This window comes from Anas acuta, chromosome 10 (assembly GCF_963932015.1).
Source record: "Anas acuta chromosome 10, bAnaAcu1.1, whole genome shotgun sequence".
Taxonomy (NCBI): Eukaryota; Metazoa; Chordata; class Aves; order Anseriformes; family Anatidae; genus Anas; species Anas acuta.
Window position 1 is genome coordinate 10,268,213 of NC_088988.1, and position 18,165 is coordinate 10,286,377.

The 18,165-nt window shown below is 38.4% G+C and overlaps 1 protein-coding gene and 1 long non-coding RNA gene across 3 annotated transcripts in view; one reads left to right on the forward strand and one right to left on the reverse strand.

Annotated features, from left to right (window-relative positions):
- LOC137861836 (uncharacterized) overlaps window positions 1-18,165 on the forward strand; it is a 244,903-nt gene that overhangs the window by 23,210 nt on the left and 203,528 nt on the right. For both annotated transcript variants that reach the window (XR_011099883.1, XR_011099882.1), the window contains one exon: window positions 2,257-2,331. This is a non-coding gene — a long non-coding RNA (uncharacterized lncRNA). The remainder of the gene's footprint in view (window positions 1-2,256; window positions 2,332-18,165) is intronic.
- The window catches only part of CHST8 (carbohydrate sulfotransferase 8), a 131,652-nt gene that overhangs the window by 1,626 nt on the left and 111,861 nt on the right, over window positions 1-18,165 (reverse strand). The window contains exon 2 of the mRNA XM_068693380.1: window positions 1,956-1,993. Within this exon, the coding sequence (XP_068549481.1) occupies window positions 1,956-1,993 (38 nt within the window). The remainder of the gene's footprint in view (window positions 1-1,955; window positions 1,994-18,165) is intronic.

Sequence of the window (18,165 nt, forward strand, 5' to 3'; positions counted from 1 at the left end):
TGGTAAAGTGCTGTCCAGATTTGGGTTTTACTATACTTTGTGTGGTTCCTGCACCTAGGTTTTGATAGATTTTTGTCTTAGATATGCTGCCTTAAATACTTCTTGTGGAAATCTCGGTATATTTTGAGGACTTATTTAATTATTCCAGACTGCCTGTTGTTTGTTTTAAAACAGACAGTAAATAAATAAACAGCCAATAAAGCACACATCTGTTTTATTTGCTTCGTTCCCCCTCATCCCTCGCTCTTTCTGTAGGCTCTCTTTGCACTGAGGGCAATTGTGCGCAGAGTAAAGCCTTCCGGGGCTGATGGGAGGGAGGGAAGGTAATGGTGCTTCTGGAGTGAGGACGGGCAGGGAGCAAGAGTGGGAAGAAAGAAGCAAAAAGGGCTGCAGTGAGAAAAAGGATGCTTTATGGAGAGGCAGAGGACTTGATGAAAGCAGCATGGATAGGGAACCCAAAGGGAGATAAATGAGATGAGTCTGGGACCAGAGCAATTAAGAGTTGATGAGCAGCAAGGAGGAGTCAGAATGAAGCTGTGAGTGGGAGTAGGGGAGTGAAAGCAGTAAGTAGTGTGGGTCTATGGTATGGGCTTTCAGGAACCTGATCTCTTTCATCAGGTGGATCTCACTGGCTGATACTATGTTCTGTACACAGCCCGCGTATGTTCCATTGCTTCCTGCTTCTCAAAGCAGCAGAACTAAATCCCTGTCTACAAGTCTATGCTTCTGCAACTGAAGTTGGGTCCTGGACACTGTAACTCCTTGTCATTCCTGTTTTGAGGAGTCACCTGGGAGCTGAATGGCACATGAAACCCCAGGGAATATTTCAACAGAGGATGCAGATACAGCTGTGCAATGTATATTGCTTATCTAAAACACTTAATGTTTATTTATATGTCTTATAAATTGTAAACTTCAGATTTTTGCAGTTCTACTTGCTCCGTAATAGTGTTTAAGTGGTTTCAAAAATAAGATATTGGAGGAATTGTGAAGTCTACACATAAGTATTAAACAAAACTCGTGAGTGCTGTGCAAGTTTTTTGTAGAAGAACTTTGATTTCTAAACTGTTTTGCTTGCTGTTCAGGTAGAGGTGGTGTGTGATGTGCTGGCTGGGAAACCAACTGACAATTTGTTACACGAGGCCCTATTCAGCTGTCAAGAGTGATTGTTCTACTCTGCTCTTATCTTCAGAGGTTGCTTTCAGTATTCAAAGGTGTATTAAAGTTTTTGTCTAGGTAAAACAGAAGGTGTGACATGGTATTTCTATCTGTTACCCTATGTATAGTGGCAGAAACTTGATCTCATTTACTCGTGGTGTGGCATGTATTTCAAGGTTATCAAATTCAGACTTCCGAGATATTCACAGCACTGGTGATGATAACCTACACGTTCTGTGAAACTCAAATGCCATGATTTGAATGTCTTCTGTCAATACAGCTCTTCATCCAGAAAGTCAGGCAGGAGCTGTAGAGATGGAGCGATGTCAGCCACTGACACTGATTTCACTGGCTGCCAGCTGTGTAGTTAGTTGTTCCTTAGCACACTTTGCACTGGAGCTTGAAATCTTGAGTAGCTGCGGTGGGCTCTCACTGCTGCTGTCAGTGTGCTAGCAGCCACTAGATGGAGGAATTTCACCAGGATTTTTCTTTAGCCTATTTTGAAGTGTCTCTCAAGACACTCATTTGCTCAGTGAGATTTCACACAATATTAATATGCAAAGTTTACAGTATCTGTTAGCAATATCCAGTCTAGGGGAAAAAAACTAATAAAACTAAGGTTGTGTAGCTTATAAAATTCATGTTTTAAAAGGCAAATTTGTACTTCATGACAAAGCTTTGAAGCATCATTCCATTTCAGTGCTTCATTTCTAGTCTAGTGTTATCTGAGCCATCTCTATCCTTACTCTGTACTCGAATATGGATGCAATTTTCCTTATATACTTGTGGAAACTTACTTTTTTTGGTTGCTGGAATCCCATGTTATATTTTATCCCTAAACAAAGAAAGAAATTACAGTCATTACTTAAAAATACAAACAATTTAATTTTTCTTGACTAATATCAGTGTGTATCATCTCAGTTACTAAAAGGAAAACAGAAATAGAAGTTATTGTTAGTACAATGATACAGACCAATGATGAATTCAAATTGATGTGAAGCTCATAGCAACAACACTCCTTTGAAGGACTCTTTATAGATGTTAAAGCAATTGTGGAAGGGATTAAATGTCATTATTTTTTATTTTTCCCTTTTACAGATGGGGAAACTGAGATGGAAGAAAAGTGATTGCTTAACCTCAGCTAATAGAAGAAGAAGAAACTCTGAATCACAGGTTAGAGCTCTGAATAAATGCTGTTCTTTGCGTACATTTTAAATTTTCCCAAACATTGGATAGTATTACTTAATCATAATAGTAGCTCGCATTGAGTACTATCCTTTGCTGTAAAACCAAATGCACCATGGAGTTATGTGTAAGTAAATGCTTGTAGAGTTTAGAGGAAAAACACATATTTTGCCACATCTTCTGGCTTCTACAGTGGAGCCTACTTGAAAATATAATGATAAAGATGCAAAAATGCTAGAAGGCAGCTCTAGGAGATGTGTATGATCTTTGTTGTTCCTAATCTCTATTAAGTATAATAATAGGAAACACTTCTTAATTATTTTAGGGCTTTTCAACTTAGAACACTGCTAGCCTTGTTGTCAGTTGCTTCAGTTTAATAAATCTGCATTACAAATCCACAGCATTTTGACAAGGACAATTACAGTGCTTTGTAACACCTTCCACTGTAAGTGGAAACATCACTGGAATAGTTCAGTCCAGATGTTCATGGTACTATGAAAGTTTTTGTGAAGAACTAGGCATGCACAGTGTTTCGATTTTAGTTTATTGCAGTGAAAGTAGTTAGTCCAACTTACATGATTAATCATGTTTTTTATCAGAACTACAAACCGTTGTTAATAGTAGAGTCAGTCAGATTGCTAAGGCTATTTCTATGCTCTTAGAGCTCATCTAGCAGTGCTCATCACTCTTTTGGCTCATGCTTGAGCTTTAATTCCACTACAGCAATTTGTTAGCAATAAAATCAAGGTGGATGGGGAATGTTGCAATTCTGTGACTATTAAAAGCAAGGGGCGTATTATTATTTTTACTTCACCAGAAGTAGGTTCTGGACATTTTACAGGAGTCTTAAGCTGCCTTCTAGCTCCTTTGCACAAGCATTTAGCTGGAAAATAAAGTAAGGAGGTATATTCTAAGGAGAAACAGAGCTAGTCTATCGTGTCCTTGTCAGGGTTATAGAAGTTTAAAACTGGTTGCCTTGCACTAGGCATTACAGGTGTTAACGAGCAGGTACAAGAGCTGTTTTTTCCTATGATTGAGTGTTTTTGTAGGAATGTTTCATAAAGGTAGCTCGCTTTAGAGACAAATAGTTTGCACTCATACTCTATGCTTTGAAAAATTAAAAATAAATGCTGTTGGGATATGAGTAACTGTTTAGAAATGATTCTTTGCTTATTGGTGTTAACACATAATCAGAACAACAATTCATGTTCAATGTAAACGTTTGGTGAAGCACTTGCCAATCTCTTCAATGTTTTCTGAATTTGACTTCTAAGAGTTGGCTTCTTTTAGCTGTCTTTCTCATGATACAGTCTGTCACTTCAGATTTAAAGCTACACGGGGAAAAAACCCTCAAGTATGGAGAATTCAGGGAAATTACATTGCACAGATCTACTCTGCTAATCAAATCTAAACTTAACGTTACACTGCATCATTGCATTTTGGCAATAATATCTGAGAGCTGGTAAGAAACATAGATAGTAATTTCTCTTTGCCTTAAATAACCTACGGGTGTCTGTGTCCAGGTAAAGTTAGTGATCATTAAGTGTTTGGTGCTGGACATGACAGTGACCAACATCTCACTATGCTCAGACAGAATAGCCAAGAGATGCCATCATTCTATCAATTGTATGTCATTTATGTCAGTTTTCATGTTTTTTTTTTTCTCTTCCCTTTGTGCAACCATGAATTTCCAGACCTGAGTTTGGCCTATGTTATATGACTGCTTTTGTTGTCTTCATGAAATATGAGCCTTATGCTTCATCCAGTCCTACCATATAGTCAGTCCCATTGTGAGTTTTTCTTTTTTTTTGAATGCTACTAGCAACACAATAAAAGGGCCTTCATCTTCCCTGTGTAATATTATATAGCTTTGCCTCTCTGCCTTCTCCTCTGTCTTTGTTTCAAGACCTAATTTTGGTTTGCCTCTGGTGTTTTCCTCTGTTCTGAGACTGCACTACAGCTGAAATATTTTTTAATAAAAATGATAACTTCAAGTCTGCATCTGACTCTTTCCCTTTAGTGGACTTCTGTGAGCAGTGTATACTTGTTTGCCTCATCCTAGCTGATTTGTGAAATACATATACTCTGGAAGGGCTGTTAATATCATTGCATGAACATCTGTGTCAAGTGTCCTATTCTCATGCACTTCAGTTTTATGTGCTTATTCAGAGAAGACAATACATACTTAACCACAGAATCAATTGTGGATTAGTACTGAGAATTCTGAGTAGCATGAAAAATCTTTAGTTTCAAATGGATTTTCTCAAAAATATTGGTCAGACCACTTTAAATTTCCAAAAAGGAAAAAAAGGTGAACTGTTAGCTTGTGCTGGTATACATGAACTTAGCGTTTCTTATCCTAACTTATTCCAATGTCTAATTGTTTACATATTTTAATTAAATTACTCATCAAAGTGGAAAAATACAGTTGCTGCTTCTGTGAACTGTTTGTTTTCACATATGGTAAAACTACAGTGTGCATGCTTAGAATGCTTTTTTAACTAGAACTGTTAGAAAATGCTTTTATATTGAAATGGAGGCCTAATCAATAGGAAAAACGATATATGGTGTGTATCTGCTTTGTTTACTATGCATGTTTCCTTTTTATATGTAAAAAACATTTTTTGAAGAAAAAACAAAAAACAAAGCACATTTAAAGTCCCAATCTAAGCTACATACTCAGTACCTCATTTTAATAGGGGGAAATTGATGAGGCAAGGTACTGAAGGCTTAGCAAAATGGTAGGACATCTTAGGTTGTGTATCAAGAAAAGTGAATCCATACAGTAAGTCTATATAATCTAACATCTCTGAGTCCTCAGTGAAGCTGAAAGTATGCAGTGTCATTTTCCACAGGTAAGTAAACTTTTACAGTGATGTTTTGGTTAACTGATGCAGTGCTGAGCCATTGTCATAGCTAGATGCTCAGTGACAGGACAGGCACTTCTGTTTACAGAGAATTGCGGAGTCATGTGTTTCCGAGACACTGTAGTGTCTAACTTCATGTCTAATGTTACACTGATTGTTGCAATGTTCAAGATGATGCAAACAAACCTTATTGTATTCTCTGTCAATGGCAAGGTGCATGCAGGGAGACAGAGCCTCCTGATAGTTGACCAAAGAATGTATTTGTCACTCTTCAGGTGAAGGCAATCAAACCAGGTCTCCATAGCATCTTTACTCCTGTAGCACCTTTTTGTATCTGGTGGCGGAATGATTATATGTGACAAGAACGATTCTATTTCCGTACGAATTGTAAGAGTGAATTACTGAAGAGCTTGCTTGGAACGCACCTTTTTCTTTAGGGGTGCGGGAGGCTTAAGCGTTAACTGTCACGTAATTTTATTCTGACAGCCACTGCTAAGGTATGTACCATTTAGTAATTTTTACTTCTACTACATTTTGTGATGTAGAGTTGTTACCATTCCAGCTTTTCACACAGAAGATGCAATTAGTGACTCCTCTCCAGTGCTCAATGACATCTTTTTGTTAATGTTTACAGCACTTCCTTTTGTACTTTTCCTGCTCTGACTGTTCATGCTTCTGTTCCTCCCAATAACTTTTGTCCCTGTACCTTTCTTTCCCTATATAAAGAGTTGTCAGTGTCTGCTCTGCCTGTGATCCAGCCTTTTGGAGGGCATAACAAAAGGTGAAGCTTGTAATCATTACAAAACAAAGAATGTCTGCGTTTGACTAACTCCATTTTAATTGATACTGCTTACTCATGTTCTATTGCTTTACTATTGTCCTTGGCAGCAAAGTTGAGGATGAAAAATCTTTTCTCATAGGGAAAAATTAGGTGGGGTATTCCACGCTCTTCAGATGTACACAAATTAACAGCAACATCTAACAAGATTGGATTTTGTCTAATAAAAGATAAACTGCATAAAGGTGTTACGGAAAATAAATCTGTTTCTTTTCTTAATGCATTAAATAAAAACTGTTCATTTGCCATGCATCCTGTTAAACCTTTTTCTGTTCTTATGCCTCTGATTTTGGTATGCAAAGTCAACCTCTGATTATTCTTACTGGCAGAGAACCTGATTCTTAAGTCCATCTTACTGACTTAAGCTGCAAACTTCTTAAAAGGTTTGGTGGTGATTTCCTTTGCTCAGGAAGGGATGGATAGAATGTTTCTCTGGCCATTTCCCAGTCTCCAAAGGAGCCAAACCTTGAGAGCCCTAAGCAGGTAAGCGTAACTGGTGGAATAAAGAGCTGCTTTCTTGTTTGAGAAGGGATAAGAAGTTTGCCAAGTTACTAAGTTATTTTTTTTAACTTTTTGTTTAATAAGCCTTCCTTCATATGTAGGCTCCTTTGTAAATCAGAAAACTTGTTTTTTCCCAAGTTCTTTGCTTTTTGATTCAAAACAAATCCCATCATTGTCACACATGCTATTTTAAATAGCTGAAATGCAATGTATTTTAGAAACTTCGAACTCTGACAAGTGACTTATTCTTAAGTGGTTGTGGCATAGTGGGATACTTCAAAAAGGAAAAAAAAGCCATCTTCTCCCTTGTTTTCTACCTTACTAAGTGCACAAACTGAATTGCTTCATATTGATCTTGTGCTTCTTATTGATCAGAGTCAGATTCAGAGAGGTAGGCATTGAATCTAAGTAAAACAGATACTTCATATTTCGAAACCAGGTAAACTTGCAGTTTTTCTGTCCCATAGGCAGCAGACAACACAGTACCATGCTGCACTTGTATCATGGGTTACGTATGGCAGTAGAAACCTGTGTGAACTTCAGTTGATTAAAGCACAATTACTCTGGCTTTCTGTGGCTGAAATGCCTTTCCATCTTAATGATGTTAGGGAGTCTCAGGACAGAAGTACTGTATGTGGGGAAAGCAATGCAATTCTGAAGAGCATACCCTGCAAATAATTGTTAGGTTCATCCATCAGTTTGAACAAGAAAAAATTGCAAATGAGCAAACCAAAGAAGAGATCAGTACACACATTAAATGACTTCTAATGTTTGTCACTTGAGGACTTTAATATTGTCAAGAAACTTGGTATTCCCAGTTTGTTTGTGGTAGCAGTAACCAGTCATGTACAGCAGAATCGAGCGAAACAGTGCAGTCATCGTTCTGAAGTGCAGTGCTCACTGACTTGTGGCTTCTACCTCCCTGTCATTGCTTCCCTCTTGATTTCCTGATTAGCTTGCTTCTGGCCAGTACTCCTGCCTCTTGACTTTTTCTGACATGGGCCATCCTTTGTACACAGCATTCTATGCTTTCTTTTTTTTTTTTTTTCTCTAGTAAAGCGTTATTGGAGTCAATGATCATTGCATGGGGCTGATACCCATTGCTTCTAAATGTGGTCACCATCTTTGTAATATTTTTATCTATACAGTGCTTTCCAGAGACCTGGATGAGATACCCAGCCTATCTGCCTGCTATTGTGCTTTCCTCTCATAAAGCTTTTTTATCGCTGGTCTAAGTTGCCCTTTGTCTGTTTTGCTGAATGTATTTTAGAATCAAGTACGCTAGTAAGAAATCCTATGTCAATAAGTTTTTTTTTTCTTTGCTATCTGAGTGGTTTTTGCTTGGTGTCTTTTTTTTTACCTTTTTTTTTTTTGAAGCTATGCTGTTAGTCTTGTCCATAAGGTTATTCATTTGCATTCAGACTTTTAATGAGACTTTCACCCACCTACTACTCCATTGCTGAGTTCATAAGTTATTTGAGGAGAAAACTGTTATGTTGCTCAAAGAGTTATCAGGGTTCTCCAGTTCCGTCTTCCAGCAGAACAGTAGAACATATATGTAGGCCCTTACACAGACATGTACTGTTTTTTCATAATATTCTTATGTTCTAAAATACCCTGTTTCCATCTCCTTGGCTACCAGCTATGTAACTTTCACTTGGTCTGTTTCTTGGATAGCTAATAAAGCAAAGGAAAGTGCATAGTAACTTTACCATGCAAGCTTAATTTGAATGAATACAAGAAGCAGTTCCTTATAAACTTATTATGAGGAAGGTAACGCTACTTGTTTATTTTTTTGCTATTTACATACAATTATTAGCAAGTGAAATTTTCTGACTTAATTTGCATTTGATAAGAATTTTCAAAGAAAGAAGGAAAGCTAAACCTGTGTTATTGCATTCCTTATTCTCTCTATGGATCCATTCCCGGGAATATTGTTAATTACAATCAGTAGCTTTCCGGCATTGTCAGCAGTTATATCTACTTAATATCTTTCAGTTATTCTCCAGTCTCATTTTTAATACTTGTGTAGCAATAGCCTTCATAGTATGACTTTGACAAGGACATTACGCTTTTTTTCAGGTTTATTAAAAAGTAAAAAACTAAGTTTAAAATGCAGCAGTGTATGTACATGTTGCATCCTGTACAGACTGTTCAGGTAACTGCAGGAGTTTCAGTGAACCCCAGGTAAGCACTGTGTGTAACTTGTGACTGTAGTGGAGAAAGGAGTGAGTTGATCAGAACAGCTCACATAGAACCCCACAAATGTTCCAAGAAATTGTGCAGAAGTTTCAGTGGCCTTCCTAGTGGAGGGAAGAAAGGAAGATGAGTACAATTTTGGACTGCTTTCATGTCACTATGGAGAGATGTTTCTTTGGGGGAGGGAGAGTGCAAATGGGAAAAAAAGGTTGCAGGCAAAACTTGAAAGGCAGATCTATGCAGACATGCCTCTGAGTGACTAAGCTCATTGATCTGATAGATTGACCATGGATCAAATACCACAGATATGCATCCAAATGCTGTACAGTGTTGTGTTGCAATCAATTAGCTGGAACTGATACTGTTTCTTTCTGCTTTTCTAATGCTTAATTACTGACAAGTCTTCCTGGTATGTGACCAATATGTACTATCAAAAAAGAAAGTTAACATCTGTGACTTAATTACAAAGTATGTTGCAAGATGGGTGTTATTTGGGCAGACTTTGATTTGTGATGTGAGGAACAAGCAGGTAATGTTCCTGGGGAGCTGAGTATGAGGGGTTGAGGTCTTTGCCAGGACTTTTATTCTTGACGAATGTGCATCTGGGAAGTAGTAGCGTTAGGCACTTCTCATTGGCGTTGAGTGGAGGAGTCCTACCACTTCTCATTGTGGAGGATTTCCTTTCCCTTGTGAAGGAGCTCACTTGCACTTAATCTCCGTACAGCCTTTAATAACTCATTGGTAGAAGAATGTTTACGTAAGAATTTGCTTGGATTAATTTTTGTATCAGTAAGAAAGAAGAAGAAATGATGTTGTTCAAAAACAAAGCTCTGACTACTTCCAGTATTCATGTAACACATGGGAGTTCATCTGTATTCATGACATACTTCATGTGTCCAGTGTGAAGTTTATCTTCCAAAATGGTACGCTTTCTGCCTGCACAAGGAGTTGTAATCACCCTCCACCTCCCCTGACTGTTCTCCTACTCTGGGCACTGTGCTGAGGGGTTTGTCTTTAGCAGCATGTTTCACCAGAAGTGTGTTATGTGGCAGTACCTCACCTTTTACATGCTTAAAAATAATAATGGTGCTTTTCCAAGAAATCGGAGATGCATTCTCTAAGGTAGCTGTAAGAAGCGTACTTAAAACAGAGGAGTGAGAACAGATTAGAGGCCTCTGGGTGGAATAGTTTTAATACGGTGAAGCCTCCAGATGCTGTAATGTTGTTTCAAGGAATTTAAGAAATTAAAGATGACCGAGTTGAAGCACAAATTAAGTGAACTGTTCTCAAGTCCAATTAATAAAGAAACAAGCAACAATGCTGATGTGTCAAAGACCTTGGAGGATTTCAAGGTTATAGTGCCAGATAGCATAAAACTCCATCAAAACTCAGATGCAAAGAGTAGTGCCTATTCCTGACAAAACAATCCCAGCAGGTCTAAGAGGCAGTCAGATATTGTTATTGTCTCTGGGGGCCACTAGGCATATCAGCAGGCACTTCTCCATCAGTAAAGTGGCAGTTTGGTTTTCATGTTTTCTACTTGGCTATGTAAATGTCAATGAAAACTGGTAGTTAGACACCTGGGAAGCAGAACCTCATGTCTGGACAATTTGTCAAATGTCTCCTTACCTTAGTGTAAGGGACAGCGCTCGAAGACAGAAGGGATTTTTAAAGGACAGGAGTTCTCTAGTTGTGGTGAATGGGATGGGATCCTGAGTACTAATTCTGCTGCCTGAGAAATCTCCAACTTATTAACCCTAGGCAACCCTAGAAGAAGCAATTTATACTTGAGGAAAGGGTACCAAATGGGGAGAGAGACTGCAAAGCTCCAGATTTTTCCCAGTAAGACTTGAAACAAACTTACTCAGGGTAGAAATGGGAAAAACACCCCACAAATGCTTGCTATCAGATAAGGAATGGTGTCTCTCAGTAGAGTAAACTCTTTTGTGCTAGGCTATGGTAAATATGGGCGTGTGCTGCTGAGGTTTTCTTAATGCTCCACGTGGCCTGCTTGAGTTGGACAGGTTCCTGTGCCTACAGAACACGTGGCGTGAGCTTAATGGAGCATTGTATCCTGTGGCCCATGTAAGCCAATTCAGCAAGAGTAGGGCTTAGAGGACGATCGCTTTGCTAACTGCTGCTTACACCTCTTACCAATAGGAGCTGGTTATCTCACGGTCCATCCATAACTTGACCTCCCTCCTGTGCACATAGCTTCAGTGCCTCTTTCCCCACACGTTTCCCAGCAAACCTCCACATCTCCATTTTGGCATCTCTCGTGTGACTACAAACGCTTTGGATGGGATGCACAAGGAGCTGCTGCTAAAGGAGAAAAACTTTCCCTATCCACATGTTTTTTCCTGTTAGCTTCACTAGTTACTGCCTCTGCCAGGTCACTGCACTTGCCTTCCTCTCTCCAGCTAACAGAAGTAAAAGGGAAGATGCAGCAGTGGTGTGGCAGTATACCCTCAGGTACATGGGTGAGAGAGAGCCTTCTGCGAGGACTGGCAATTGTTCTTTTTATCTCCACACCTGAATGAGCAACATTTGTCTTTAAAAAGGGTCACAGATACTATAACAGGGAGAAAAAAAGGAAGGCATTCTCCGTTTGGTCAATCTTCCCCATCTCCTGTAGGTGCCATTTCTGCCTGTTCAGCCCGCTGCCTGGACTGCAGGAACCAGCAGGGTTTTAATATACTTGCGTTTCTTTGGCAGTCTCTTAACTATCTGTAGTGCCTAATTTTTCTAGCATCTAGAATGGTACACTAGTCCAGGAAGGGGCCATATGAACTGAGAGGTGGATGGGGGCAATAAAGTATTTTTACTTCAGTGGCTGAGTTCCTGCAGCTTTATTAATTATTGTTCAGAAATGGAATATTAAAAACAAAAAACAAAACTCAGAACTCCACTATCACAAGATATGCTGCTCTCATCAGAATTGGAAGTGTAAGTTTAAAAACTAGTTGTTAGTGTTAGAGTAGTAATGTGTTACTAATTTTGTGGGAGATGGTAAACTGGTCTCCTACCAGTTTACTCATTTTGTGTCCTCTCACAGTACTTTCCCTTCTAAAATGGTTGGGAAATTTGTGCTGCTACACTGAATCCAAATCTTTTGGAAAACTGCAGTTTTCAAAAATCAAGTTTTTTTCATGTTAAATTAGTAAATATTTGTTTTCTTTAACAAAATGGTCACTTGCTTTTTAGTTTTAATGGGAATCTTACTTTAGGAATACAAACATGCCTTAAAAATATTCATAATCATGTGTTGGTCATCTTTTTTATTTCTTTATGTCTCTGCCTTGAGAATAACTAGATCAGCAAGATGATTTACAGAAAAGAGCATTGCTGTTTCACACACTCGCTGTTTTCCAACCTTTTCTCCTCCCTTACAAAGGGACAGCATTTTTATAACTGTTGTGATGCCCTGTAGGGGAAGCTTTAATTATCTAAAAAGCGAAGATGTCAAAAACTATATAACATAGACTAAATCAGAATGAGATAATATTTTGAATCACTGTTTAGAATGAATTTAAATGTCTCTTTCTTGATGCAAATCTAGCTTTGCCTTGAACTAAGCCCTTTTAGCAGTAGTTGTCTTTATGCTTTTCATGCAGCCTTAGATTTGGTCCTGTCTTTACCATTGTTCTAAACCTTCTCAGCTGAAATGAGCTCAAAGTGGTACACCTCTTTTGATTTCAGGTAACTTGAAGTTCTTCTCTGCAGGACAAAGATTCCATTAACTTGGAGAAAATGGATTGGTTTGATTCCCTTCCCATAACTGCTCGCACATTTGGTTTGTTTGCACAAAATTCTTCAGAGTGTATTCTTGAGACCTCTCATGCTGATTTCAGAAGAACTTGTGAAAAAAATCATACCTTCACTGCAGTATTGATCTTCTAGACAAATATATGAAGAAATCATTAAAATCATCTCCCTTTACCTCTGGAATTTGAACCTATAGCTCGGTTTTGCTCATAAACAAATGGGGCTTCAGCCTGTCTACAGCACTTGCCTTTTCCCCCATTCGGGAAGGTGGTAATTGCCCGACTGACAGCAAGTGCTGGAGGAAGCAATAGGAGTGATTTCCTTGGTGACTGTCAGACTCTTCAGACAGGGCTTTCAAACTACATTTGTAATAACAGAAATACACGGTGGGAAAGATAAGCAATGTGGTCTTTAGCAAGCTTGTTTCTTGCCAATATACTGAAATATTTTTCCACCTACCAGCCATTCCAGCTTCATGCTGGTGTGTTAGCTTGGGGAACTCACAAACTTTTTTTTTTTTTTAAGTGTTACTAGCCAGCATTTTGGCTTCCCAGCCTCTCTGGCCTAAAGTCACTGTGTACTAACCAATGTAGAAAATGAAAACAAAAACTCCTTACAAAAGTTATTTTGTGTATATGTGAGCCATTTGCATGATTTTTAGGGTGGGTGTTTGTGACTTTATTTGGTTCTGTAGAATGCTTCAGACTAATGCAGATGGAGATATGTTCTGAGGTTATTAAATCATGAGGCTTTAACAGTTTTGAAAACACTAGGTTCTGGTCATATTCTGAAAATCTGCATAGCCAAGGTTGTTTAAGCCTGCTTTGGTTACCTTTAGTAATATTTTCACCTTTGTAAGAGAACACTGGAGAACTTTGTATTATATTAAGGCTACAGTGATATAAAACTAGCTGCTTTAGCTTCTTTGCTTAAAACATACTCCAAGTCTTCTAAAAAGAAATAGTTGGATTTATTGCCGTGCATCAGTTTTCCCTGCTGTCTCCTGCTTATTCTCAGGTTCTGCTCTATCTACACCCTAAAGGCATCACAATAACTAAAATGAATATATGCAAATGTCTCAAAGAAGTTCCTATTAGGATTTGTAATGTTTTGAATGTTTCCCACTTTCCCTTATTTGCATGTAGCTTTGTATAGAGAATAAATGTTAACCCAACTAGAAATCCAGATAGGGATTTCTCTTATCTTAAGACTATACAGGGGTTGAGAAACCCTAATTCTTTTGTTATTGAATTAGATTATTATTTAATACTAAACTAAAGTAAAGCAGAAACCCTGAGGCAAGCAAAAATTCTTTTTTTTTTTTTTCTTTCCAGCTGGTTTTAATAATACTTACCTGTATTTAATGTTTCCTTTAATCCAAACAAACATTTAGGTATTTGACATGTAAAAAGCTGCTACTAGTTCAAAACTGCTGAATAAAAATTCCCTTTTTTTAAGGATAAATATTTTGTTGAAATAGAGGTAATAACAAACCTACTGTAGCCATTATTTTTATAAGAATAACGCTGATTTAATTCCAATTGAATTTTTTAAATTAAATAAAAATCTGTGCAGTGTCTAAGACTGTAAGTTACAGCACTAAGAACCTAAATCTTGCTAAACATGATCTAATAAGAGCAGAAAATGTTCTAGCTGACTTTCATCGTCCAAATTGAGGGATGGGAAAAGTACGCTTCCTGCAAAGAGCATAACGTGGAAATCTGCAATTTTTCTTCTCTTTTTATAGCTGACGCCACTATTTTTAGCATACATGAAAACATTTGTTTTTCTGGTGTAATATTAAAAAGAATGTATTCTTGTACAACTAGGTGCGACTCCTAACTGGGTTATGTGGTGAGGCTCAAAACTTGCCTGGTTCACATGGCTCGCTTCCTGCACGGCAGCCTGCCTAGTCCCGCCGTGCCCCTGTCTCCCATCCGATCGTGGTGAAGCTGCGTAGCAGCAGGGATGTGGGGATGGCAGGCTTGTAATGCCTCTGCTCACGGGCCGTTATTTTTTCATTGATCTTTACAAGCCTATAACTCTTTTTAAAAGCATGTCATTAGATAGATATTGAAAGGAAAATGCTGATGATGGCTCTACAAAACCAATAAAGCTAGCTTTATTAGCTTTTATAAAAGCCTTTATTGCTCCTAGGGTCTTGGTCTCGGTAGTCAGTGAACCACATTCAGACACTTAAAGCCTGTCTCTTGCAGGCATCTCCAAAGCCTTCGCCCATGCACGTAATGTTCCACCCAGGTGAATGGTGTAACTTTCTTTTCTCTTCTAATTTTCTGCCCAGTAAGGTCAAAATGCAAAACCTTCAACATATCTACCTGTTCTTAAGTATTGGTAACCAGTGGAGGAGGTAACTGGTGGCTCCTGGCAGAGGAATGAATTCCTTTGTTTCCAGTGTAACGATAGCTTAGACAGTAAACATTAATTTTCATCAAGCACTTTGCTATAAATCTCAGTTTAGTATCTGTTTCAGATGTTCTAGATAAATCCTTAACCTTTAAGTTGTTCCCTCTTGTAATCCCATATCGTTGATGAATCTTGGCAGTGACAAATGGCACTGCTAGACCCTGCAGCTACTTGTGTTCGTGTGCTTCCCTATGTGTTTTCTTCAGAGGGAGGAGGAGGCTTGGAGAAAGCCAGTTTGAATACTAATGCCTATAAATGGCTTCCTTCTTTTTATTCTTTTCCTCTCCATCCCTAAACTCCAGGTATGTCTGTGAAGTTACCCTCGTAAACAAGAACAAAAAGCCCAATGCCTTGTCTCCTCAAGAAGGAACTTCCTGATGTTGTTGAAATCACTTGCAATGAATGTGCTGCTTTTTTGAAGTCCAGTAGCATAGCCCATAGATTGAAAAAAGGGTGACGCCTTTGTGTAAGAAAACAGTACAGAAGTACTGATTACTGACAATGATTTTTAGAAATGAAAATAGAATGTCAGCTCCTATGCAACATCACAAATCTGTAGCTAATGCTGCTATTAAACTGTCATGAAATAGCAGAGAACTGTTGAAACAAAAATAATGTTCAGAATGAATATTAGAACTCCTGAAATTTTCCATATTTTGTCTGATATGAAAAATTTTGTTTGGGGTAAGTTAAGATAAATTCAAAATCTGAATTTCGTATGGAAAGCATCCTTTTTGACCAGGCCTGCTGTAGTGAGGATCTGCATGGATGAGAACTTCTGGCTTGGAACCCAGCTGTTGCTTTGTGCTCTTGTTATGCAGCGCTGCTCAGGTAGAGCTAAAGATGCTGTATGAAGCTGCCCAGCGTCAGACTGCAGGGGCTCCCAGCTGTAATGCCTTCGCTGACCCATAGCAGATCAGCACAGTGACCTTTTTGGTTACGGTGTAGCACCAGTAAGCTTTGAAACGAATGGGGGAGTCATTCAGTAAAAAGGCTGCAGTATTGCAGAACAGAAGATGGAGCCTGCTCTTTGATTGGACGTGATACATGTCTACAGCTCCAGGCACATTTAAAAGAGCTGAGTGCATTCAGTACCTTCCAACACCTGGCACAGACCCTAAATTTTTGTGATACTACCAGCTCGATCTCGTTTCTGGTTATTGGTTCAGAGGGAATAATCTTTCTTAACAGCCTCTCAAGGGTACCACAAAACTTTATTAATATTAAGCAAGGAACTTGGAGATCCTCCACAATGATGTGGATAGGATAATTCTTTAATAGCATGGCTTTGTCACAGAAAAATAATTAATTCTGTCCTGTTTCTTTGAATGACTGCAAGGATTTTGTGCTATTTGTTAATATATTTAGATTAGATGCTGAAGTGAAAGCCTAAACACCCTGTCATCTTCAGACACACTCAGGCAATTAGAGTGCAGCTTTTATTATTGTTTTATAATTCAAGCCTAGTGAAGTCATAAATTAAGAAGCTCATTAAATTTTCAATTGCATTAATAGGAAAATTCAACTTATTAAATTCTTTGGTAGGGCATAATAACAAAATATTGGAAATGCATCTTTTTCCTCTATTCTCATTAATCGTTGCTGGCCAGATAGCTTTGTCTACCCTTAACATAGGAAAAATGAAGTAATGGGAATATAAATTGAAGAAAACAGTATCTGTTACACAGAGTTTAACGTTAATCTTCCTTGTCACATTTTAAAGAGTTGTTTAACAAATTCTCATGACTGACAGCCTGCCCCACAAATAGCTGCAGGCATCCCAGCAGCAAGGTGCCAGCATCTTTGCATTCTGTGCCTGGCACTGCTTTGTTTACAGCAGGCTATCAGATAGACTGGTAACACTATTCTTATTTGGCAATACATGACACAATTTGATGTAAGAGGTTGAGCAATTTAAAAAAGAAAATATTAAAAATCTTTTTCCAGCAATTGGATTTTGTAAGTGTATGTATTTAATGGAGCGTGCAACTATGAACCTGCTGTGAGCCAAGTCCGTACTGGTAGAAATGGCTTCGTATCCATTAGGATCGTAATGACTAGATTCACAGTTGTGGTGGGTTTCATTACATCAGTGAAACTTTTTTTTTATACTAGATAATGGTTCAAGTACAAATTATTTGAAAATTAATGTAGCTCCAGCCAGTTATGCCGCAGCTGCCTTTGTCGTGCTGTGTTAGTATGCTCACGTTATAACAGTACAAGTACTACAGAAATTCTTCATTCATTTTGATAAGTGGTAGTGGTGTTCATGGTGTTTAATTTATTCACTGCTTATCTAGGTTATTAACAAATTCTAGTGGGACAGAGGGAGAAATGAGCATGAGGGAGCTTGAAATCCTTTGCATGTAGTGCTAAGTCACTCTAGACAAGTATGCACACAGAAAAATATTTGGCTAGATAATTTGAAGGCTTCATTCTAAATGTAGACTAATAACCTTCCTCTTGCCTGCTACCATTAGAAAGGTAATTTTTGACTGAGAAAGCCATTTTCTATCTCTAGTTTATACTTCTGAAAAACATATCAATTAGCTGTTTCCTTGACTTTTTTTTATTATTTTTTTCTCAGTCTGGCCAAATGCCAGAATGCAAAAGATGTGTCTTCATTTCTTCAGGCAATTCTGTGGCACCTGTCTCCAAACTCTGTTCCCCCAGGTGCAGAGGTGTGTAATCCAGTGCTCAGTGAAGTCCTGTAAGCTCCTGTGGGTTTCTGGAATTGTAATTGGTGACCCATTTAAACTCCCCCATTGTTTCTCACAGCAGGACATCTGGTAAATGGATCTTCTGCCACACAAGTATGGGATACTTGCAATATTATCTCTCCCTTTTCCTCTTGGAAGACTCTGGGAAGGGGACTATTTTTATTCATGCTTTTATGAGGTGATTTTTCTCTCTTTTAGCTGCTGTCAATGTGTGTGCCGAAGTTGGTTGCCAGGAGAACAGGACCTAAAGACATGGCGAAGTAACTACTTTGCAATTAACTACTTGCTATTTTAAGGTTTAAACTTATTAACCTAAAATGATGGTACTTTTGAGGCTGATTCATGATTTTTCATTGTTCAAGATAGGTAACATGAGATGCATTACCCTTTTCTTTTTCACTGTCTTCCCCTCTAGACGTTGATTCCAGCAGGCTGGAGTCTGTGCCAGTGCAAGTCATGCTGCCTTTACTCAGGGCTCCTGGTAAAACTGAAGTAGTGGTTCTAGGGA